Source organism: Gorilla gorilla, chromosome 3 (genome assembly GCF_029281585.2).
Source record: "Gorilla gorilla gorilla isolate KB3781 chromosome 3, NHGRI_mGorGor1-v2.1_pri, whole genome shotgun sequence".
NCBI lineage: Eukaryota > Metazoa > Chordata > Mammalia > Primates > Hominidae > Gorilla > Gorilla gorilla.
In genome coordinates this window covers 94987921-95001407 of record NC_073227.2, presented here as the reverse complement: position 1 = coordinate 95001407, position 13487 = coordinate 94987921, and the positions used below count along the sequence as shown (strand labels likewise).

Sequence of the window (13487 nt, the reverse complement as noted above, 5' to 3'; positions counted from 1 at the left end):
AGAGCTCTGGAAATGGAAACACTCAACAAATGGAAGTTGACATCAATTGATTTGTCAAAATACAGAGGTCTTTGCCTTTGATACATTTTGCAGTTATTTCTGGAAGAAATTTCAGTCCTTCTGATGAGTCTCATTGGTTGACATGTATCAAGCAAATATCTGGCATGTAGTTCAAGCAGTCAGCATAGGTGGTTATCAAGTCACCAATCAAACCAGGTTAGCCAGTTCCTCAGTGAGATTCTGCCATCCCCTGAAACTCTGCACTGTGACCTGGAATTACGGGAATTTGCAGTATTTAGATCATCCTAAGTCCTTTGAGATTCCTCTCTCTGGTGGCCTGGGGCAATTATATCTACCCTTTTCATAATATTAATTAAGATGTTTAGTAGTCATTGCTATTAATAAAATGATTATTCAATGTCATTGGGATGCCAGGTGCCATACCAAACCTAGCGTGACATGCTCTTCTGACATGAGCACACTATGGTCCTCCTGGCTCCACAGGCATCTGGATCCTGCAAGCTGTCGGTTATACCATGAACATGGAAAGTTTGACCCTGGGCTGGAGCTGGCTTGTTAGTTGTTTTCTGTTTTCTGTGGGTGTGGGCATTATGTCCCTTGTAAATTAACAGACAAAACAGCTAGTTAGTATTTCTGTTCTGTTTCTCTTGATTGTTATTTACTGAAATTTTACATGTCGGTGATGGGGAAATGGCTACATATTACTATTCTCAGTTGAAAAATTAGGCAATCAATTAGGCCTTTACCTAAAAGCGTAAGGCAAGGAAGTCAGTTCAGGATTGAAATCCAGAGCATGAAGTTTTCAGTATTTTCCTCCTCCTTCAGAGCAGCAGAACGAATTCATGGGCCAAATGAGAGACACAGTTGCCCACGGAGGCAGGTGTGACTTGTGGATGCATCAGGCTGAGAGTCGGTGACAGACACCTGGTGAGCAGCTGGCTCAACAAATGCCAGCGTGTATGTAGCAGTCAAGAACGTGGACTCAGTGGCAGACTGCCTGGGTTTGAGTCCCACTTTTTCCACTTTCTATCTGTGTGATCTTGGAAGTTGACTTAGCCTCCATGTGTCGTGCTTTGTGCATCCGTAAATTGGAGATTGGAGTGGTGCTTACCTCACAAGGCTATTATGAACATTAAATGAATAATATACAAAAAGCAAACAGACCAGCATCTAGCACTCAGGAAATACTATGTAAATGTTTAAGTTAAACAACCAAAACCAAACCCCAAAACCAACCAAACAAAAAACCTCTCTTCTCTAGCATGGCTCTGATAACTTTCATGGAATGAAAGCCTTCTCTCTTATTATACTTGTGTTTTACCCTCTAAACGACACTGAAGTTTCTGAAAGGTAGGTTGAAGTCAAATCTTAATTAAAGTAGGAAACATTCTCACCACAATCCCCATTGTCCAATCTCTAGAGCTATTTTGGAGTCACAAAAGTCTGACTTTTATCCCAGTGCAGAGAGAAAGAGAAATGAGAGATTCAAATATATTCTACAGAGAAACTGGCAGCAAGAATATGATTCTATTTACAAGTGAATATTTAAAGAGAGTTGATTTATTGAACTTCTTCTCATTTTCCAGCTACCACCACACAATCAAAGCGGAAAGGCCACTTCTCTAGGTGCCCCAAGCAATACAAGCATTACTGCATCAAAGGGAGATGCCGCTTCGTGGTGGCCGAGCAGACGCCCTCCTGTGTGTAAGTGGAGTGTCCTCAGCCAGCAAGCAAAAGGGTGCAGAATGGTGCCCGCCTGGGTCTTGCCAGGACTGGAAAGTGTGAGCTAACCATGCCATCTGTCCGAACACAGTTCTGCCTGGTCCTGCCCCCAGCCACTTGTTTAGGGGCGCACTCAGCAACTACTTATGGAGAAACTGACGCACACTTTCCTCCTGAAACATGAGTATGTGAGAGTCCAGCTCCACTTCCGGGCTGGGCAGTGTCCTCTGATTTCTTGCGCAAGCAGAACTGATTCTTTTTGGCTCAAATAATCTCCTGGGTGGTTCAAATGGAAATGAATTATTCTGGCAAGTGTTTGGTGGTTTGTAGTTAGTGTAAATACGAGGAAATTCCTGCCAAATTAAGAGCTACTTTTGTAGGTGTCACTTAAGTAGAAGGAATTAGTCCTATTTATAAATAAGAGATTAGCGAAGCCTGTTTAGTATAGTGGGGAATTGGGAGAAAAGTTTTCTTTTCAACTCTTTGTATTTGAGCCTAGCTCAATTTTACTCAGGCATACACAAATTTCTTTTTGCATCTTTTAAATATGTGTTTTCTTCTAAAAATATATCCCACTAATGTGCTTCCTGGGACCTTTCCTTAGAGAAGTGGGAAGAGATTCTTCAAGTGCAATTTTGACTTAAAGTTCATGGAATGTTTATGTTCTTCTGCACAGTTGCCCCAGTATATAAGTTTTCTTTCCATAAGTATCTCAGAAAAATGATTCCAAATCCTAATTTTGTGGAAACTTTAAGGGTCATGAACTTTTTAAAAACTTAAATACATTTAATTTAAAAAAGAAATATGCATGGATAATACATGGAGGCAGATAACAATTGCTAATGTAAGAAAATAAGGAAGTGTGTGTGTGTGTGTGTGTGTGTGTGTGTGTGTGTTGAGAGGGATAGATCTAATTTTTTAAAAAAATTCATTTAATTGCTCCCTGGCTTGGAAGCACATATTGAATTTTAAAAATATTAATGATCTTTAACCCAATACATTTCCCTAATTGGTTCCTATGTCTGCAGATTTATTGTTCTTTGATATTGCTGCCCTCCAAAATGAAAACCACAGTGTGTAATCTACCTGCCTAAGATCAACACATAGATTGTTCCCTTCAATGTAAAATTTAAACTCGTTTTCTTAGCCTTCATAGATCATCTGATCCTGGCTTAATTTTCTAGCTGTATCTCACCATATTCCTAAGTGCTTTTCTAAAATTCTACGTTTCATTTCATGATTTATTATATAAGCTCCTCTAGTAGCCCAGAAAGCTTATTCTTGCTATGGTTTAAGATGCACTGCACTCATCATCTCCTTGTGGACCCCTTCACTGACTTCCTCCTTCTCAGGCATACACTCAGGTCTGAGTTAGATGTCCTTCCCCTGTGATCTAGCCACACCTCTATGAAAGCTCTTATCCACTGGAGCATAACTGGTGGTTTCTTTAAATGTGCCTTCTGTGACAGTGAGCTCCTAGAGGGCAGGGCTCATGGCTTATTCATTTTTGTATTTCAGTGTCAAACACAGTCCTGAGAATTTACTAGGTGCACAAGAAATGACTGATGCCTGAACAAATAGTGCCCCTATTACAGTCCATCTAATGCTATACTAAATTTCCAGACCAAGGCCTTAATCTGAATGGAACATCTTCTTAGTAGAGGAATAATACACAGTCAATGGGAAGCAGAATATCATAGCAGACAGGGCACAGATTTTGGAGTCAGATAGATCTAAAGTAAGATTTTGCTTTTGCCAATTATAAGCAGTGTTAACAATGGGTCAGTTACCTTTTCTGAGCCTCAGTTTTATCATCTACAAGAGAGAGTAATAATACTGTCCAGTCAAGTGGTGAAGATAGCAAAATAATAAATGCGAAAACACTAATTGTGGTACCCAGCAAAGAGCAAGTGTTTCATAATTTTTAAAGTTCCAACTTTTTAAGAACGTATTTAAGTATGCCATAAATAAAAAGTTCCCACTTTTTAAGAACAATATTATTATTTTTTTTTTGGAGAGAAGGTCTTGTTATATTGCCCAGGCTAGACTCAAACTCCTAGGCTAATGTGCCTCTCCTGCCTCATCCTCCCAAGAAGCTATGAGATGAGTGGTAGATAATCAACCTAGGACTGATGTTTCAGGTGATATAGCACAGATTCAGGCAAAACTCTCTTGCTATTGGTGATAACACTGTCTTGAGAAACCAGAAATATCTCCTTTTCTTGGGATCATGGGAGTTTGTGGGTTCTTGTTTTTACATGAAAAACCAAAGTGTGTTTCAAATAATGCAGATCTTCTCCTCTCAGTAATCTTCTCAGTATTTCCTTTGAAAAGGGACAGTTCGTTTCCAGATACATAATTTTTATTTATACATGCAGCACAGCACATTTACTATGCAGTTAAGAGCATGAACTTGAGAGCCAGACTGCCTGTTTGAATCCCCATTCCCTTAACTTCTCTGTGCATCAGTTTCTTCATCTATAAAATGGGGTTAATGATAACACATACCTCAAAGGTGGTAATAAGGATCCAGTTAATATTCATAGATCTTTTACAACAGTTTCTGGTGGTTATTTCAGAATAGTGATCCCAACGCCCAATTTTGCATTGCCCTTAAGGATCATGAACATCTTTAAAAATTAGTTTTGATTTTAAATAGTATAAGATGCTTATTAAATAAAAACCCACTTAGTCACCATTTAATAAAAAAACTTAGAATCTGCTCTCTTTGCCTCCTCTTCTCCTACATGAGAGATACACTCACTGAAAATAAACACCAGCTGATATGTTATTGGTTTGCTGAAGGGCAAAATAACATGAGAACCACTATATCCAGCTATGTTAGGGTTTGACCTTTTAGCATGGATTCACTGGGGTACAACTTACAGGAAGTACTGCTTACTGAGAAATTCAATTAAAGCATTGTTAAGCCACCAATCCCACAGCATATAATTAGAAAAACATTCTAAAAGAGTAGAAAATAATTGCCATGCATTTTATGGGCAAAGCTATTGTTTAAAAATACCACATTTAGTAAATTTGTTAGAGGAATATTTAAGCTAGTTGGAAAAGATTATATTTGTAAGATTTATTTCCAACCTTATAAAAACTCTGAAAAATCTCCCTCCTATACATGCAATTAAAAGTGATTCCCGGCCAGTCACGGTGGCTCACGCCTGTAATCCCAGCATTTTGGGAAGCCGACATGGGAGGATCACGAGGTCAAGAGATTGAGACCATCCTGGCTAACATGGTGGAAACCCTGTCTCTACTAAAAATATAAGAATTAGCTGGGCATGGTGGCGCGCGTGGTTTAGTCCCAGTTACTCCGGAGGCTGAGGCAGGAGAATCGCTTGAACCCGGGAGGCGGAGGTTGCAGTGAACCGAAATTGCGCCACTGCACTCCGGCCTGGCTACAGAGTGAGACACCGTCTCAAACAAACAAACAAACAAACAAACAAACAAACAAAAAAAGTGATTCCTCCATCCCTAGTTTTAGTCTTATGTATGACAGATTTTTGATATCTCAAGATATTTCTAAGCTCTCTTCCTGTAATTTTGACCTCAGAATGAAGATACTTAGCTATCTTGCAGGAAGCAATTTTCTTTCATTCATCCTTGGGTCCTTTTATAATAGATGCCTTTAGTTGTCTTTTCTCCTTTGCTTGCATTAAGCCTCACCTTTCAATTGGTGGCTGTTACTGAGCTTGTTTTTTGTTTATTTGTTTTGAAGCACTGTCTCAGCTACAATATTGGCATTAAGGGATCTCTTCACTTGAGAAATACAGGCTTTGTGAGGATTAACTGCCTTGGCTTTTGTCAAGCATAAACTATAGAACAGCCCAGCCGTAAATCCTTTCTTAAAGGAAAATGGGGTTGCACAGAAGTTTTCTAAGGAGCAGAATTTAATCTTTTTGACGTTTGAACAATTATGTATATGACCAGTATCACTTTGTGTTTTAACTTCATTTGAAGCATTCTCTTAAGGAAAATATTTATTAATATTTTTGATTACTATTTCCCTAATATTAATAAAGGAAAATGTTTATTAATACTAAGGTACTAAGGTTACAACAGATAAGTTTGGTTAAAATGTCCCCAAACTTTTTGTGTACCTTAATTCTCTGATGCAGTTCAGATAATTCTATGGGGAGTACTCAAATCACTGAGTTGTTAGCTCCCTGGGTGTTACTCAGACAAGCCCCAGCTTGGTCAAGTGGATGCATAACTGTAATCTCAGATTAAGGACATCTGTTTATGTTAGATGTATCCTAAGGCAGATTGATAGAAAGCTGAGAGAATGAGGGAAATGAAGAGAGACTGTTGATTTCTGGTCATTCCCTTGAAGAAGGCCATGGAAAAAAGGGAGGGCATTTAGAGGAGAGTGAAGGGAACAGTGAACAGATCTGCAAATGTGGTTTTAGGAATCAGATAAAGGAGCTAAAGAGGACAAGACCTATGTGTTTGCGGGGATGTAATGAAGGAGGCGGTGAACAGAAGAGTAATAGAAGGGCATGACCTAATCTGTGATGCCCTCAAGCAGTAGAACTAGAATCAATGGGTAGAATTTACAGTGGAGGAAAGAGGAAAGAAATTCTGTAGAAATAACACTTATGGAACGTTCTTTCTATCTAACCTTTATGGAACATTGTGTTATGAACTTTCACATGCATTAGCACGTTTGATCATATAAAACCATACAATTTTTATATAATTTATAGGAGAGCATGAGAACATCAAAACTATTTGCGTTATCCTGTGATGAAATGGGAAGTCCTGGGGATTTTTGAGTTCCTTGTCATGGAGGTATTTAAGCACTGGGAATGCTGTGGAGGGAATTTTATCCTCCCTTCCTTTTTGAATTCAGAGACTAAAATTTTAAAATACATTTTAGTTAATTGTCATCATCCTTGTGTATTTATGTTAGACATATTAATAATGTCTAATGATCAAGTGATGACAGGTATTCAGCAAAGCAAAAAAAAATTGAAATTACTGGTCAACAAAGTAGTGCATCTTTTTTAAAAAAGGGAACTGTGTTCTTTATTAATTTCAAGTAATGAGAACTGTTAATTTCTTCAGAAAAGAAGTAGAGATTCTTAAAAGTCTTACAAGTTTTACTTCCTTGCCCTCGTCTTGTTTTATAGCTGTGATGAAGGCTACATTGGAGCAAGGTGTGAGAGAGTTGACTTGTTTTACCTAAGAGGAGACAGAGGACAGATTCTGGTGATTTGTTTGATAGCAGTTATGGTAGTTTTTATTATTTTGGTCATCGGTGTCTGCACATGCTGTCAGTAAGTATTTTTAAACTTAATTTTAAGTAAATCTGAGAAACAGTATTTGCTCATAGTTTTTCTTCTTTTCTTCCTCCCTACATTCTCTTTTGCTTTTTCTTTAATTCAAATAAATCTACTTTTTGAGCTTTGCCATTGTTGATATAGAAGTATTCATAATAAAACACATAATACATGATTTTTATCATTTACTGAATAAAATTGTTGTAATTTAAAATAAAATTTGTATAGTAGGCTACATAAGACTTCTATTTTCTAAAACTGTACCATAACACAATAACATTGAAAGATAAAAACAAAAATTTGTTTTTGCTTTGCCACATTAAATAATAAACTTTATGTGTAGTCCTTTTACTTTCTATTATATACTGAAACTTTGAAAATCAGGAAACATCCTGCTTTTTCTCTGAGACAGAGTGGCTTTGCACAGTTTTTATTTGTATTTATTTATTTATTTTGAGACAGAGTCTCGCTCTTTTGCCCAGGCTGGAGGGCAGTGGTGCAAACATAGCTCACTGCAGCCTCAAACTCCTGGGCTTAAGCGATCCTCACACCTCAGCCTCCTGAGTAGCGGGGAATACAAGTGTGTGCCACCAAGCCAGGCTTTTTTTTTTTTTTTTTTTTTTTTAGTAGAGACTGGCTCTCGCTATGTTGTCCAGGCTGGTCTTGAACTCCTAGCCTCAAGTGATCCTCCCGCCTCAGCCTCTTGAGTAGCGGGATTACAGGAGTGAGCCACTGTACCTGGTCCTGGGACAATTCTTAATTAAATTAGTTAAATTAGTTTCTTTTTGGAAACTTTTTTTTTTTTTTTTTTTTTTTTTGCAGAGCAGGACTAACACCAAGTATGCTACCAAAAAAAAAAAAAAAAAAAAAAACACTATCTTATTAAAGTGGTATCTTTTGGTCTTGAGAAGCTTGCCCAGATTCCTAAACTCTTGCATCCACCCTTCACTGTGGTCCACACAGAAAGAGGGTTCTCGTGATTCCTTTCTTTGCAATGTGCTAGGGAAAAAAGCACTACCGTAGAGGGAGTCTTTGATTATTTATTTATTTATTTATTTATTTATTTATTTATTTATTTATTTATTTATTTTGAGACAGAGTCTTGCTCTGTTGCCCAGGCTGGAGTGCAATGGCGTGATCTTGGCTCACTGCAATGGCGTGATCTTGGCTCACTGCAACCTCTGCGTCCTGGGTTCAAGCAATTCTCCTATCTCAGTTTCCTGAGTTCAAGCAATTCTCCTACGTCAGCTTCCTGAGTAGCTAGGATTACAAGGGCCCGCCACCACACCCAACTAATTTTTGTAGTTTTAGTAGAGATGGGGTTTCACCATGTACACCAGGCTGGTAACTCCTGACCTCAAGTTGATCCACCTACCTCGGCATCCCAAAGTGCTGGGATTACAGGCATGAGCCACCCCGCCCGGCCGGAGTATTTGATTTTTGTCTCGGTTCCTCCATTATGTATCTTTGAGAATCTGGGCAAATTTCTTAACGTCTATGAACTTTTATTTTCTGTAAAACAAGAGTGTTAAACCAAATAATGTCAGATACTTTCTAACTATAAAATTGAAAGATATATTTTTATTTTACCTACTTTAAGGTAGGAAGAAATATTATGCCAGGTTTAGGGCAGAGAATCAGTTGGGCAAAGCTGGGAAACGGCCTATTTTGTTTTATCAACTTGGAGCTGCACTTTAGGAAAACAGTAATGCAGTCTGGAATATCTAACACATTTCTTAATGTATCTAGAAGCTCAGTTAATATATCCAAACGCTGTGTCACTCTTGTTTTTCTTACACCTGTTTCCAATTTGTACTGTTTCTTTTACACTACGTGTACACTACATAATACTCATTAGTCTATTTTGTAAAATAACTTGGCCTGAAAAATTTTCTTCTGCTAACTAAACTCCATCAATATAAGTGACATTTTTTCTATTTAGATAACTATATTCTACCCACACTGTTGCCTATTATACCTATCATCTGAACCTAGAGAAAGAGATGGGTTAAGAGAGAACCCTAATTTTTTTTTTTTTTTTTTTTGAGACGGAGTCTCACTCTGTCGCCCAGGCTGGAGTGCAGTGGCACAATCTCGGCTCACTGCAAGCTCCGCCTCCCAGGTTCACGCCATTCTCCTGCCTCAGCCTCCCGAGTAGCCGGGATTACAGGCGCCCGCCACCATGCCCGGCTAATTTTTTGTATTTTTAGTAGAGACGGGGTTTCAGCGTGGTCTCAATCTCCTGACCTTGTGATCCACCTGCCTCGGCCTCCCAAAGTGCTGGGATTACAGGCGTGAGCCACTGCGCCCGGCCTAGAACCCTAAATATTTTTTTTAAAAAAGAAACCTGATCATAGGATCTCTTGATGGATAATTTTGTGTTCACATGAACTACTAGGCCCATACTAACCTCTAACACGTATTTTCTAAGCCCTCTTCGGAAACGTCGTAAAAGAAAGAAGAAAGAAGAGGAAATGGAAACTCTGGGTAAAGATATAACTCCTATCAATGAAGCTATTGAAGAGACAAATATTGCTTAAAGTAAGTGAGATAAACTTGCTGATAGAAAACTATTCAGGTGACATTTAACTGGTTAGATTGGGCTTACTTGCATCTAGTAAATCATTCATTAGAATTTGATTATATTTAAAAACATCTAAAAATAAATCAATGGTTTTTTTCACAGAATCTGAAGCCAGATAAAATACTTCCTCATATCTTTTTTCTGCATGTTACCACAGAGATAGGCATTCTAATTCTGCATGGTTGTGGGGATATTTATATAATTTTTTCTTTCTCATTGTTGGGCACAGGAAAGAGGTATTTTAATATAGACACTTCACATTGAAAGAAAGTAACAATAGCAATAATAACTACATATATTGAGCATTTACCACAATGCCAAGCACTGTTACAAGCTCTTTAAATGTAGCATCAGTAAGGATTGTTCAGGAATCACAAATCTTCTCAGATGATCCAATAGAGAGATTGTAATGAAAGAACCATGGATCAAGGTTAAGAAAAGGTACACTGAGTCTCCCTGAGCTTGAGAATTGTTGGGAGCTGTTGCCCTTCCTCTACAGGAAGGGCCGAGGTAAATATTACCTTAGCATTCAGAGGCACATTGGAGGAGGGTCCCCTAGGCAGGAGCTGTGGTTGTGGAGGGAATAGCCACTGTCAGATATAAACAAGGACAGAGGGAGGAAATAGGGGAAGAAGTATTCCAAACTTTCTCTCCTTTTGCCTTCGGATCTTCAGCAGGTGCCTCCTACTAGCTAAGCCCACCAGAAACCAGGGGCAATGGAGCCCTGGTGATGGAATCTGAAGTGGTCAGTCTCCTGGAGACAGAGCAGGGCAGAGAAAGGCTCCAAGAAGGCACATGATGCGTAACTAGTACAACAAAGCAGGATAGTTTTGGTTGTAATAACATAAAATTCAACTCAAACTGGCTTAAAATGAAGGCAACGTATTGGCTCACATGAATGGCAGTCCAGAGGTAAGGTGGGCTTCACACTTGTCAAACCAGAGGCTCACACATAAGGAACCAGATTATTTCTCTCTTTCTGCTCACTATTCTGAGTTGGCTTTCATCCTTGGTCAGTTCCTCTTAGGTCCTAAGAAAGGCCAATAGCAATTAGGGCTACAAGCTTCCTCGTTTACATCCAGTATGAGAGAGTAGTGTCTTTCCACAGCTCAGTTGTACAAAGAATCTCTTCCAGAAAATCCCAGCAGCTTAATGGGGTTGGTAAATGCTTGATGAGAAATTATATGTGCTCCTAACTTATTACAAAAACAACATTATTGAATTGAAAACAAAATGGCTGGCTCTGGATTTTTAAATTAGTATTATTATTGCATAGTCCATTTCTTTTAAGTGACGTGCTGTTATTTTCTTCATTCTCAGAGCTATGAAGTTACCTCCAGGTTGGTGGCAAGCTACAAAGTGCCTTGCTCATTTGAAAATGGACAGAATGTGTCTCAGGAAAACAGCTAGTAGACATGAATTTTAAATAATGTATTTACTTTTTATTTGCAACTTTAGTTTTTGTTTATTATTTTTTAATAAGAACGTTAATTATATGTATATTGTCTAGTAATTGGGAAAAAAGCAACTGGTTAGGTAGCAACAACAGAAGGGAAATTTCAATAAACTTTCACTTAAGTGTTGTCACCAGGATTACTAGTCAAACAAAAAGGAAAAGTAGAAAGGAGGTTAGGTCTTAGGAATTGAATTAATAATAAAGCTACCATTTATCAAGCATTTACCATGTGCTAATAAGTTTGAAATATATTATTTCCTTTATACCTTTCAGCAATCCATGAGATAGCTATTATAATCCTTATTTCCTACATATGGAAACAGGGCCAAAGAAGTCAAGTCAAATAATCTAATCCAGATTTAGAGAGTTGGAGATTGGTAGAGACAGACTAGAAATCAAGATTTATCTAAATCAAAATCTATGCTCTTAACCATCATTTTTGTTAATCTGAATCGGTGCAACCTAACTCAGTAATATAACCTGAGGTTTTATACTGAACTGTGTTTTGGTATGACTGTGAGATGTCAAGACCGTCTTCCCACAGGCACACAGAATGAGAAATCCTGGCCTATATTGCTGTTACCATCATGCTTTCTGTAGAATTGACTTTTATTATGTTTCTTTGCTCCTTTATAAATTCTCAATGATGTGACTACATTTTTACATTATTAAAGCAAATAGATTGGCCCCATAACTAGGGAAATGAATAGAGATGGAAAAGTAAATGCTTGGCATTCCTTAAGCCCTGGGTAAGTGTTTATGCTCAATAAAATATAAATAATATTACTGAAAGAGGCTGTTTATACGGGAGTAATGGTCAGTGACAACACTGGAGAGACCAGGTAGAGACCAGCTGTGACCATATCCTCATTTATGTTCTTGATGACAGCATATATGATTGCTCTCAGGTAAATTTTGATGCAGTAAATTCATGACCATAACGTCTATTACTTGGGACCATCTTGCCAAGTGCTCCTTTACTCCATGAAATATTTAATAAACACTGCTTTAAACCTGGAAAAGTACAATCTACATTTAGTGAATATTTCACAGAACATTTAACTCTTTACATTGATTACGTGGTTCACTTACAAAAATCGATGGAAGATGCCCCCCAAATTGTGCCTGTCAGCCAAGCAGCTTCTTTTTTAGAATCTTTGCAAATTTTACTTTGCAATGTAGATTCCATAGCGAAGTGGAGAATTCAGACAAATGCTGAAATCGCATATTACCTTCTAGCATCCACGGTGTTTTGAGTGAAGCTGGGGCTGTACTTACATATGATACAGAAATAGCTCCCCTGTCAGTAAAAGCTAAGCCAAACAACTGATAATTTTCAAAATCTATTTTTTCTCCTGATTTAATGGTCATACTTGAAACACAATTATATCCAACTGATCCATGTTGTATATGCCTTATTTTCAAAAGTCTCATTTAAGCTTATTCATGCCCTTTCTCTTATGTAGTCTTCTTCGATACGAAAGGAGCTTGGAATAAATATCCATTAGAGCTTTTAAAAACACAAAACAATGCTTTAATGTTTCTTTTTTCCTGGACTGAGTTTGTCTGACCAACAAAATCTCTCAAGCCATTTTGTTTTGATCCTAAAATATCAATGGTGGCTCTCGAAATTTGGTAGATCTGATATCAAGAAAGAATTTCAAAGATTTTTATATCTTTTCAAAATGTATTTTATAGTTGCGTTGCATACACTAAATAACTTTGTTTATGTAAACTGTCAATATTATCATGTAATAAAATAAATTTATTTTTAAAACAAAGTAAACGTGTGGTTACTTGGGAATTTTTTATTTTACCATGAATTACTAATGAAAATAAATTTGAACACTATTGCTTTTAAACACTTTATGCTTTGTAAACCCTATCCATTAATGTACTTGAAAGAATCCATCCTGACCATGTGTTTTCTTTAGGAACTAAAGCATCTGGGAATGTGTTGGACATCTATGGGACTGGCTTCCCAATATCCCGGCCATATTTTTGAACTCCACCTCCAGCTGCATTTGATTGGTCTGAAGTGGGCACTTAATAAACTTGGGCCAATTAGAGTCATTCCCAGAGAAACTGGAAACTTGAACTGAAGTCAGTCTTCTTTGGGTTCTTGGGGTGAAAAAATATGCGTTTTGAAGCTATTGGCAGTTACCTTTTGCTTCATGTGGAACAGTAAAACAAAGGAATCTGGTCAGCATATAGCAAGAGAAGATTTAAGCAAACGCTGAGTGAAAAACAGAGACAAGGCACAAATTTCCCGACAGAACATGAGTCCTGATTACAGGCATTCTCAAAGTTTAGCACCATTCCTGTCTATGGGCACGATGAGACATGTTAGTGTCTTCATAATAAATTCTTCGTCTGTCTTAAGCTAGTTCTGTTTGGGTTTCTGTAA

At 37.8% G+C, this 13487-nt stretch overlaps 1 protein-coding gene across 1 annotated transcript in view; it reads left to right on the top strand.

Moving 5' to 3' along the window:
* BTC (betacellulin) overlaps positions 1–12861 on the top strand; it is a 51033-nt gene extending 38172 nt beyond the window's left edge. The window contains exons 3-6 of the mRNA XM_004038834.5: positions 1608–1725; positions 6891–7037; positions 9472–9581; positions 10945–12861. Of these exons, the coding sequence (XP_004038882.1) occupies positions 1608–1725; positions 6891–7037; positions 9472–9580 (374 nt within the window). The 3' untranslated portion in view covers position 9581; positions 10945–12861. The remainder of the gene's footprint in view (positions 1–1607; positions 1726–6890; positions 7038–9471; positions 9582–10944) is intronic.
* Positions 12862–13487: the final 626 nt, after the last annotated feature.